Source organism: Dendrobium catenatum, unplaced genomic scaffold (genome assembly GCF_001605985.2).
Source record: "Dendrobium catenatum unplaced genomic scaffold, ASM160598v2 fragScaff_scaffold_601, whole genome shotgun sequence".
Lineage (NCBI taxonomy): Eukaryota > Viridiplantae > Streptophyta > Magnoliopsida > Asparagales > Orchidaceae > Dendrobium > Dendrobium catenatum.
In genome coordinates this window covers 24736-36809 of record NW_021319063.1, presented here as the reverse complement: position 1 = coordinate 36809, position 12074 = coordinate 24736, and the positions used below count along the sequence as shown (strand labels likewise).

The window sequence follows — 12074 nt, the reverse complement described above, 5'->3', positions numbered from 1 at the left end:
CCTTGTTTGGTACACTGCTCGGTATTGCTCGGTACCGCGGCTCAGTACCGCTCGGTACTACAAACGTGGCGCATTCTAGTAGGTCTCCGGATGATGAGTTGCATTTGATGTTCGCACAGAATAATCTCTCCACATATAGAATAGCAATTTTAAGTTAACAAAATCTAGACATGTCAATATTGGACCCGACTCGAAAACCCGACCCGAAAATTTCGGGTTTGGATTGACTCGAACCCGAAGTGGGTCGGGTTTGGGTCCAAAAAATCGATCCGTTTGCAAAATCGGGTCGGGTTCGGGTTGATCCGAAAACCCGGAATGACCAGGAATCGGCTCAGCCCGAGTCTGCCAGGCTGCCCCGCGCCCCGGCTGCCACGCTCTGCCAGGCTCTGCCCAGCGACCCCGTGTGGCGTGTACCCGGGCTGCTTGCCTGCCTAGCGACCCCACGCGCGGGCAGTTGCAGCGTACCCGCTCTACCCGGCTCTACCCAGCGACCCCACACACGACATGATTGCTCCGCTCCGTTCACTCGCGAGTCACGTCGCCGCTTGCATCGGGCCCGCTGCCTCGCGGCCCTAGCTGACACTGCCACCGCACCCCTTACCAGTGGCTGGCTGCATCGGGCACAGTGCGGAGAAGAAGGGGAAGGGTTGCAAGAGGCTACGGTTGGAGATGTTCTTTGTTCGAGTGTCGGAGGCAGACGAGAGGAAGAAGCCGGGAGAGGGGGTTTCTTGTTGTGGTTTTCATAGAAGAGCTGCTGTTGTAGAGGATCTTGAAGTCGTAGTTGGAGCTCTTCTTCTTCTCATCACTCGATCAACTACCGGTGGTAAGCAGATAAGGCTGCTCGCTGAAGGTGTGTTCTTCCTTTTACCTACTCTCTCTTTCTTTCTAGATTGTGTGTTGGACCAGCAAAAGGTTTTGAGGAAATCCGTGATATTAGACTTACAAATAGTGTAAAAGGTTTACCTTGGGAATCTATAAAAGCTGTCCGACTTGAGGAATCTCCAAATGAGAGAAGAGCCAAATACCACTCCTTCTGGAATGGACTCACCAAACACCCCTCTCCATATTGGAAATTTCTCAGTGGGGTTGCTAATAATATTAAGAACTGCCTTTCTTTTAGGGGCTGTTTGGTATCAGATTTATCGTGGGATTTAAGTAGGATTTACGCTAAATCCAGCCAAACGGTTTTTGTGCGCGCGTTAAATCCCGGGATTCCGTAAATCCCGGATTTACGGATTTACGGATTTACGGCTTAAATCCCGGATTTACTAAATCCCTCGGTTCGGTGGATTTAACGGGATTTAACATTAGAAGTGCGCCAAAGGGCACATCCAGCGAGCTCCTGTTCTTGCTTCCGATCAAAATGTCGTAACTTTCGATTCTACAGAAAGGGAAAGTCGTGGAAGGAGTCGAAGAAGCGACGCATGCAATCTATACAACTCCTGCGCATGCAATCTATACACCTTTCTGGATGGCTTTTATGGCAACCAGAAGGCTCGTCGGTGCTGCCTGGAGTTAGTTTTTTGAAGGACAATAATGTTCGTTGTGGCTCCTACCTCCCCTTGGAGGGTCTTCATATAGGCAACCAGGGGAATTCTGATCAAATATGATGGCTTTTGTTGGTCTTCTTGCTTGGACCAAAGCCTGAGTCCTTAGAGCTTTGCTGCCACTTTTTTTGCTCTTACCTGCTGTTTTGTTCTTACAGTTTTGGGTGGTATAGGTTTTTGTTTTTCTTTTTCCACCCTCTTTCCCTATGTTCTCTTTAGCTCAACTGGGTTGGAACTGTACTTAACTTCACTTGTGATGTTTTATTACTTCTATATATTGGCTAAGGCCCCAAAATTCACAAAAAAAAAAAAAGAATCTATAAAAGCTAAATACTATTTTAGTATCTTTGAACCTTTCCTAGTGAATTTAGTAAGTGATCTTGTTCTCATATAAGAGGATCATAATTGTATATAAGCAGCAAAATTTCAAGCGGGACATTTGCTAAGAGATTGTATGGCTAATGTTGCACTGTCCAATTACTATTTTGAATGCAGAGATCCAGACTCCCATTTGTTAAGGCTTGGGGACTGTTAGTTTGTTATCATTAACTATGCATCCTATAACGATTCTTTATCTCTTTTGTCACAAAAATCCAACCTTAGGCATAAGTTTTCATAGTTATATCAAGGTAAGATGGTCTGCAACAAAAATCTTCTTCCCAGTACTCCATGTTTGATATACGTGTAAGGCTTCTTGTTGATAAAGAGCAAAAGCGGGTTGCGTTTGTCGAAGTTGGAAGTGATTTCATTGATGTCATGTTTAGCTTTCTTACTCTACCACTGGGAAGCATCGATCGGCTTTTGGGCAAGCAATCAGGTTTGGGATCTTTTGACATACTCTATAAAAGCGTTGAGCAGCTTGACGTCAAGCACTTGTAGACTGAGGCATGCAAGGAAATGCTTCTCAAACCTGGAAGTGCGGCTGCAAAAATATGTGATGACTTGAATATTAAAAATATTCATGATGAGTATCCAATGATATATTACATTTGCAATAGAAGTGATTGTTTGATTCAATCCACGTGTTACCATACCTATTGATAAATCCTTGAAAAATAATTGAGATTTAGTTTAACGTGCAATTGCTGAAATTTTATTATGTGTGTATGTGTATATATATATATATTTCTTTTCAATCTTTGAATTTGCTGAGGATATCATTGGTATCTGTGTGCTTTGACAAGGTTTTTCTTCATTGATGAGTGCATAGAACAAAGTGTGAAGTGCTTTTCAATAATTAAAGAGGAGATTGATGATGGTGAAGAGAAATAACAAATGAATGTGAAGATTATAGTTAACAAGAAAAACAATAATATTTTATAAGCAGAATTTATTTTGTCAATCAGCTGTTGAGTTTTCTCACATTTCCTCTAACTTTCGTGTTCATACTTCTAGGTGATCAAATATCTTTAGAGTGCATTAGCAATTTGTATTTCTAAGCTGAAAGATTAAACTTATAATGTTTTTAAGTCAGAAAAATGCAAAAACATCTTGGTGCTTTCAAAAATTGCTTCATACTATAGATGTAGTGACCAAATGCTACAATTTGATGAAATGACATCAACTATGGGGATCTTTTTATCTAGTTGTGTAAAATGCAACTTTGATAATGGATCGAAATCTTCTCTGACTCCTCCAAGCAATCATGGATTAAGAGAGGTAGAAATCATAGAGCAAAACCCCAAGTTAAAAAATGGAGGGTGTGATTCTGGTGGAGGTTTTGTGAAAGATAAAAGAAGGTTTATGGTTGCTCACAACCTTCAAATTTATCCGATTTCCTCCATTTCTACCATAACTAAAGGAATAGACTTTTTAATTCCCGATCTTGTTGAGAAGGAAGTAAACGTTGATAAAGCCAAGGTATATTGTTTTCTTCTAGGTATTGATGCAATCTTTGCTCTTTTGATCAACTAGGCTTTCTTATTTCTTGGATGAGGGCTTGTTGGTCTTTTTCTCTATAAAAGAAAGTTCGGGTACTTGAAGTGGAACTTTTATTACGTCCTTTGACCGGACGTAGCTCTACGTTCGGTCAGAGGATTGTTACTTGGTTTTTGTTCGGTATTTGGTCGGTATTGCTAGGTATTCTTTGGTAATAACGAGGAATACCGCTCTGTGAAGATCAATACCGAGCAATACCAAGTGATCCCAAAAAATACCGAGTTTTTCTGGACTAAACTCGGTATTTTTTGGGATTACTCGGTATTGCTCTGTATTACTCGGTATTTTGTCTTCACATAATGGTTTTTCTCGTTATTGTTGGTATTGCTCGGTATTTCTCGTTTTGTGCCTGCGATCTTAGTGTCGGCCGAACGTAGCTCTATGTACGTTCACCGGACCAAATAAAAGTTCGTTGAAGTGAGGGATAAGGGAGAAGTCCTGAGTGAGAGAATTTCCATTCTCTGTTTTCAGGTTGAGAGTGAGGAAGCCGTCCAAAGTGAGGGTTAGGGTTTTGGTTTTGCTTCTTGTGTGAGGAGGAAGAAGAGAGCGTTTAGAAATCTATAAGATTTCTTGTGTGTGTTGAAGTGGGTGAATCTCTCTCGTCTCTCTTGCTATTTTCTTTCTTCTCCCAGAAAGGCAACCGAAAGGGGTTGTCGGTTGGAAGCTAAATCCATGCCGCAAGACTTGATCCTTCTGCAATACTTGACTATTTGCTTACATGCAGGTAATATCTTTCCTATTTAGATAAGAAAGAAAGGTTGCATTGAAGTATTGTTTTTCGGTTTGAGGGTTTCTATGTTCTCTGGCATATCCGGCTAAATCTGCTCTCTTTGGCGTAAATTCTTTTAGATTTTGGTAAAAGAAGTTGAAGGCATTTTGTTACTGTTTATTTGTTAAAGATCTGTAAGAGATCTATTGCCTGAGGACTCTTTAGCTGTATTACTGTTTCTACATTTTTTTCTTTTCAGCCGGGTTGTTGGCTGTTTGCATAGAGAGTTTCTTTTTCTGTTATATAATTCTTGTATTCATTTTTCCCACTCATATTTGAATAAAAAGAGATGATCGAGATTTTACCCCGTGGATGTAGAGTTCACAAGAACTCGAACCACGTAATTCTGTTGTGTTTTTGTTTCTGTTTTCCTGAATCCTTTTTTCTGAAGAAACATTTTTGAATTTCTTGAAGTCTTTTCTATCTATATGACTATGTTTATCCTCATTCAAAAATTGTCCATTATTTCTTATTTTGTTTTCATTGCATAATTTTATATTTCTATTCAAAACATGAAAATTCTGAGAATTGAAACATATTTGAATTCTATCATCAATTAAAAATTATTACTAATATTATTACGTAGGAATTGTAAATAATAACATAAAATTAAAGTATAATTAATTGTAAATATTAAATTCCAATTTAAAGCACCGCTTTAGAACTTTAACGTTATTTTAGAAAGCGAATATCATCAAGCAGAACCAAGAATTTTCTAAATTTGGAGGTAATAAATTGAATAAGTCATCAAATTAATATATAAGAAGTTAAAGCCTTTGGATAATAAGGGCTTTACAAATGCTTTTATTATGACTGATGATTAAACAACAAAATTTGTTTTCTAGAATTCGAAGGATTTCATTTTGGTCCGTTGCCACTCATTTTGAACAAAGAGAAGCACATGCATCTCAATAACTTTTCTTTAGGAAATGCATAAACTTATGATTTATTGTTAACTTTTACACGTCCAATTAAGGAGAAATTAGTCTCTTTGGAGGTGCGACATAGAATCCTGTCTGAAGACGAATCAGAATTTAATGATATGGCTCATTCTGGTTGGCCTTTGGACGGCATTAGGCGTCCACATAGAAAATTGAATCCCGATTAGAAGGAAACTACAATTATTAGCTTTTCCGGAATATCATTACATCGAACAACATGTATTCGTCTAATTGGATAATGAGATTGTGAATGCTGCTACTAGGGGTGTGAACGAGTTGAGTCGAGCTCGAGTCACCCTTAGCTTGAGCTTGATTAAATAATCGTGTTCGAGCTCGAGGTTTATTCTACGAGTTTTCAAGCTGGCTCGTTCATTATGAAAGAAAATCTCGAATTCTAATGTATTTTAAGTATATTTTATTTTAATATTTTTAAATGAGTAGGCTCACAAGTTTATGAGTATAGTCGAAGCTAGTGGAACAAATAGATACGCATAATATAATTTTCCATTTATATATATGTGATCGACTGTTTCCAAAAAGTTAATGCGATCTCATAAATCCAAAAAAGGAGAGATTATTTTCTGCAGACACCGGACGAAAGAATCGTCCTATACCACTTGGTATATTATTGGGGCGACATGACATATTTTTATTGATCTCTAGATGACGTTCAGACTTCGCACAGAATAATTTGCCCTAAAAAAGAAGTATTTTGATTGATTTATAATAAAGTATTTTGACCAAAAATAACAAGAAATTGCTCTATTGAAATTATAGATATAATTTTTTATTAAGAAATATGAATATTCCATTAATTTAATTATTTCATAATGTTGATCATCTATGAATACTAAATAATTAAAACTAGGTTGAATTTTATAGGCCTTTTTAATTACATATTTATTCCTAATGTACTTTTTTATTCTTCAATGAATAATAAATTTATAATTTAATTATAAATAAATCATGCTCTTTTTATTATAGTTCATACGAAAATTATTTTTCTAGCTCCACGAAGAATGAATGAATCCTATCTTTTAAATTGTATTTCTTATATATTTATTTAAATATGTTGTTAAAATATAAGAAATAGAATTACTTATTTAAATTCCCAAAAAAAAAAAATTACTTATTTTAATTTAGCTTTAACTCTCTTTTAATTTTTTATTTTTAATTTGTCCTTTCAAATTAATACTCTGTTTCTTTACCCCTTACCAGTTGCTGGCTGCATTGGGTACAGTGCGGAGAAGGGCAAGGAGAAGAAGGGGAACGGGGTTTCTTGTTTTGGTTTTCATAGAAGAGCTGCTGTTGTAGAGGATCTTGAAGTCGTAGTTGGAGCTCCTCTTCTTCTTCTCATTCTCATCACTCGATCAACTACCAGTGGGAAACAGATAAGGCTGCTCGCTGAAGGTGTGTTCTTCCTTTTACATATTTTCTCTTTCTAGATTTAGCGTTGGATCAAGGAAAAGGTTTTGAGGAAATCTGTGACATTAGACTTACAAATAGTGTAAAAGGTTAAACTTTGGAATCTATAAAAGCTAAATACTAACTTTGAACTTTTCCTAGTGAGTTTCGGCACCCGCGTTGCTGAACGCATTATCTGTTTTATCTTTGTTTATTTACTATTTTCAGTTCTGTGCTTACTATTTTTACTGTTTAAGTTTCTTATTAAGTAAAAATTAGATGGTTAGTAAGTGATCTTGTTCTCGTGTAAGAAGATGATAATTGTATAAAAGAAGCAAAATTTCAAACGGGACATTCACGAAGAGATTGTATGGCTAATGTTGCACTGTCCAATGATTATTTTGAATGCAGAGATCCGGACTCCCATTTGTTAAGGCTGGGGACTGTCAGTCTGTTATCATTAACTACGCATTTTGCAACTATTCTTCATCTCTTTTGTTACAAAAAGCCAACCTTAGGCATAATTATTCATAGTTATATCAAGGGAAGACGGCTTGCAACACAAATTTTCTTCCTAGTACGCCATGTCTGATATAAATTTAAGGCTTCTAGTTGATAAAGAGCAAAAACGGGTTGTGTTTGCTGAAGCTGGAAGTGATTTCATTAATGTCCTTTTTAGCTTCCTTACTCTTCCCCTAGGAAGCATCGTCCGACTTTTGGAGAAGCAAACAGATTTGGGATCTCTCGATAACCTTTATGAGAGCGTTGAGCAGCTTGACGTCAAATACCTGCAATCCGAGGCATGCAAGGAAATGCTTCTCAAACCTCGAAGTGCGGCTGCAGAAATATGTGATGACTTGAAAATTAAAAATATTCATGATGTCAATCCAAGACATTTCTATATTTGCAATGAAAGTGATTGCTTAATTCAATCCTCGTGTTACTATACCTATGTAACTAAGGCTCGATGCAGCCGTTGTGGCAAACTGATGGGTAAGGATTGGAGTTGGTCAAAAGGTACAGTTGAAAAAAGAGGAGTCTTTGTTAATGATGAAGCTGATTTTATTATAACTGATAATTTACGGGTGATGCCAATTTCTTTGATGAGTGGTTTCTCTCTGATGGAGGAGCTACGAATTAAAAATACAGACATGTTAGAGGAAAGAGTTATAAATGTTGGCAATGATGAGGTAACTTATTGATAAATTTTTGAAAAACAAATGAATTTAGTTTAACGTGCAATTGCTGAAATTTTACTTTAATTTATTTTTTTTTTCTTTTCAGGCTTTGAACTTGCTGAGGATATCATTGGTATCCAAGCGTACTTTGACAAAGCTTTTCTTCCCTGATGAGTGTATAGAACAAAGCGTGAAGTGCTTTTCAGTGATTAAAGAGGAGATTAAAAAGGAGAATAAAGAGAAGATTGATGATGGTGAAGAACAACAACAAATGAATGTGAAGATTATATTTAACAAGAAAAACAACAATGTTTTATATGCGGAAGTTGAGGGAGATTTTGTCAATCAGCTTTTGAGTTTTCTCACATTTCCTCTAGGTTCCGTGTTCATGCTTCTAGGCGATCAAATATCTTTAGGTTGCATTAACAATTTGTATTCCACAGTTAAAAGATTAAAATTAGATTATTTTGAGTCAGAAAAATGCAAGAATATGTTGATACTTCCAGAAATTGCTTCCTACTATGGATGTAGTGACCAAATGCTACAATTGGATGAGATTTCATCAACTGAAGGGACCATTTCGTCTAGTTGCGTAAAATGCCATTTAGATAATCGATCAAAATCTCGTCTAACTCCTCCATGCAAGCATGGATTAAGTGAGGCAAAAATTATAGAGCAAAATCCAAAGTTAAAAAATGGAGGGAGTGATTGTGGTGGAGGTTTTGTGAAAGATGAAAGAAGGTTTATGGTTGCTGACAACCTTCAAATTTCTCCGATTTCCTCAATTTCTGCCATAATTAAAGGAGTAGACTTTCTAATTTCCGACCTTGTTGAGAAAGAAGTTAGCGTTGATAAAGTCAAGGTAAACCATTTTCTTCTGGGTATTTATGCAATATTTGTTCTTCTGATCAACTTCCATTTTTATTTGAACTGCAGGTTTTATCGCTGTTGGGTGCCACACTGAGCTCCAAGACTGTGTTAACTGATATTTTCTCTGCTAAACCAATGAATCGGAAAAGTTACTAAATGTCTATAACATAATGCTCAAGTTGTGGTGCAAATTAGATAGCATTATAACTGGTGACTGAACTATCTAAACTTTTTTGTCGGATTCGAACCGTTTCATTTTTTGTTTGGTTAGCACTACTATCCAACAAAAACAAGCTCACCAGTTTTATCTCAAAAAGTTCTTTTATTTCTCGACAAATTCTACTCCGCATACTTTGGAAGCTATTATGGTTCCTAGTTAATTTGTGTTGCTACCGTCGATATGTTTATGAAAAATGATGCATTCTTCATACATTTTTGTACCACCAGTCATTTGAACCGGTGCAATTCTTCCAAGGATGAAGAATTTCTATTAATACATACTCTCTATCTAACAAGTAGTGTTTGTGTTTTCTATTTTCTAGACTTGACGTTATTTTGCTTATACCAAAGTTCAAGCTTTGTCACTACTGAGAGCTATGCTGATGTCCAAGGCAGTGTTGACAGACGTTTCTCTCCTAAAGGCATGCATACAACGATCACTGATTTTTGCTCTTTTAAACCAAAGCGAGAGAGATGAAATATATAGTTTATGATACTTCTAGTTTTGTTCAATGGAAGTGTACTGCTATATCTTTATTGAACCTTCATCAACATAAATGATTAACCAATCAGAAACCATAACAGAGAGCCTTACTAAGGAAAATATCATGAGGAAAACAAAGATGAGGAAGGAAAATTTTGGCCAAGCAACAAAAACATCTGTTATATCATCATTTGATTAGGCAAAGCAATAAAAACATATCTCAATCAAACATATATTTTGATTGGGTCTTCTAGAATAGTGAGCCCCATGTAATTTTTTTATTAGATTCTTTTTAGGGAGTATAGTAATATTCGTTTGTCAATATCCCAATGTAAATCCAAAGAGGCACCAAAAGTCTTGAATTCCATTGATGTACATGCAAATCTAACTAAACAAAACAAAATCTATAATTTTTAATAATTTATTTAAGTTTTGTGAAAAGAATAAAAAAAAGAGAACTGGGGTATCTACCCACTGCTATCCCATAAGAGACGCTTAGTGACATAAGTAATCCCTCGATGAGCCTACAGCAACCAGCCCATAGGTAGGTGAAATTATTTTGTGCGGACACCGAACTCGATTAAGAGACAATGCGTCCCCCCTGCTCGGTAAACATGGAGAAGCTCGGTACTGCTAACATGGAGAATTCTAATTGGTCTCTAGACAATAAGCTGCGTTCAGCGTCCGCACAAAATAATCTCTTAACATGTAGAATAGCAATTTTAAGTTAACAAAATCAGTCTTTTTACTTTTAGTTATCTAAATAAATAGATTAGAGGCGACATGGAGAACTATAGACGTATAACTTCAGCCATCAATAAAATTGATAATTAATTAGTTTTTTAATAATCACATGAATTTTTTTAATTCAAAAGCCATCCCACTAAAAATTTAGAATTGCTCTATTGAAATTATAGATATAATTTTTTATTAAGAAATATGAATATATAATCACAAGATTTTTTTTATTCAAAAGCCTTCCCAGTAAAAATTTAGAATGGCGCTTTTGAATTTATAGATATAATTTTTTTAAAGAAATATGAATATTCCATTAGTTTAATTATTTAATAATGTTGATTATCTATGATTTATGAATACTGAATAATAAAAATTAGGTTAAATTTTATAGGCCTTTTTTAATTACATATTTATTTATAATGTACTTTTTGATTCTTCAATGAATAATAATTTTATAATTTAATTATAAATAAATCGTGCTTTTTTTAATTATAGTTTATATCAATTGTTACGAAAATTATTTTTCAAACTCCATGAAGAATAAATGGATTCTATCTTTTAAATTAGTATTTCTCATATATTTATTTAAATATGTCGTTAAAATATAAAGAATAGAATTACTTATTTTAATTTAGCTTTAGCTCTCTTTTTATTATTTATTTTTAGTTTGTCCTTTCAAATTAATACTCTGTTTCTTTACCCCTTACCAGTGGCTGGCTGCATCGGGTACAGTGCGGAGAAGAAGGGGAAGGGTTGCAAGAGGCTACGACGCTGAGCTGTTTTAGTTCGAGTGTCGGAGGCAGACGAGAGGAAGAAACCGGGAGAGGGGATTTCTTGTTGTGGTTTTCATAGAAGAGCTGCTGTTGTAGAGGATCTTGAAGTCGTAGTTGGAGCTCTTCTTCTTCTTATTCTTCTCATCACTCGATCAACTACCAGTGGGAAACAGATAAGGCTGCTCGCCGAAGGTGTGTTCTTCCTTTTGCCTATTCTCTCTTTCTAGATTTAGCGTTGGACTAGTAAAAGGTTTTGAGGAAATCAGTGATATTAGACTTACAAATAGTGTAAAAGGTTTAACTTTGGAATCTATAAAAGCTGTCCGAGTTGAGGAATCTCCAAATGAGAGAAGAGCCAAATACCATTCCTTCTGGAATGGACTCACCAAACACCTTTCTCCATATTGGAAATTTCTCAGTGGGGTTGCTAATAATATTAAGAGCTGCCTTTCTTTTTGGGGCTGTTTGGTATCAGATTTATCGTGGTCTTTAAGTCGGATTTACGCTAAATCCAGCCAAATGGTTTTTGTGCGCGCGTTGAATCCCGGGATTCCGAATCCCGGATTGACGGATTTACGGCTTAAATCCCGGCTTTACTAAATCCCTCGGTTCGGTGGATTTAACGGGATTTAACATTAGAAGTGCGCCAAAGGGCACATCCAGCGAGCTCCTGTTCTTGCTTCCGATCAAAATGTCGTAACTTTCGATCCGACAGAAAGGGAAAGTCGTGGAAGGAGTCGAAGAAGCGACGCATGCAATCTATACAACTCCTGCCCATGCAATCTATACAACTTTCTGGATGGCTTTTATGGCAACCAGAAGGCTCGTCGCTGCTGCCTGGAGTTAGTTTTTTGAAGGACAATAATGTTCGTTGTGGCTCCTACCTCCCCTTGGAGGGTCTTCATATAGGCAACCAGGGGAATTCTGATCAAATATGATGGCTTTTGTCGGTCTTCTTGCTTGGACCAAAGCCTGAGTCCTTAGAGCTTTTCTGCCACTTTTTTTGCTCTTACCTGCTGTTTTGTTCTGACAGTTTTGGGTGGTATAGGTTTTTGTTTTTCTTTTTCCACCCTCTTTTGCTATGTTCTCTTTAGCTCAACTGGGTTGGAACTTTACTTAACTTCACTTGTGATGTTTTATTTCTTCAATATATGGGCTAAGGCCCCAAAATTCACAAAAAAAAAAAAAAAAAAAAAAAAAACAACTAAAAAGA

At 36.3% G+C, this 12074-nt stretch overlaps 1 protein-coding gene across 1 annotated transcript; it reads left to right on the top strand.

The window, feature by feature from the left end:
• Positions 1-619: 619 nt before the first annotated feature.
• Positions 620-9116, top strand: LOC110116322. The gene is made up of 5 exons (XM_020849864.2): positions 620-850; positions 6414-6605; positions 7011-7789; positions 7884-8639; positions 8714-9116. The coding sequence occupies exons 3-5, from the start codon at positions 7184-7186 to the stop codon at positions 8801-8803; spliced, it is 1452 nt and encodes a 483-aa protein (XP_020705523.1). The 5' UTR covers positions 620-850; positions 6414-6605; positions 7011-7183; the 3' UTR covers positions 8804-9116.
• The last annotated feature ends 2958 nt before the right edge of the window (positions 9117-12074 follow it).

What these genes read in the sequence shown, in the direction of transcription:
- LOC110116322 (XM_020849864.2), top strand. Translation starts at nt 7,184, where the DNA reads ATGTCTGATATAAATTTAAGGCTTCTAGTTGATAAAGAGCAAAAACGG. An exon ending in TAAATGTTGGCAATGATGAG is followed by an intron (nt 7,790 to 7,883) that starts GTAACTTATTGA and finishes TTTTCTTTTCAG; the next exon opens with GCTTTGAACTTGCTGAGGAT. An exon ending in TTAGCGTTGATAAAGTCAAG is followed by an intron (nt 8,640 to 8,713) that starts GTAAACCATTTT and finishes TTTGAACTGCAG; the next exon opens with GTTTTATCGCTGTTGGGTGC.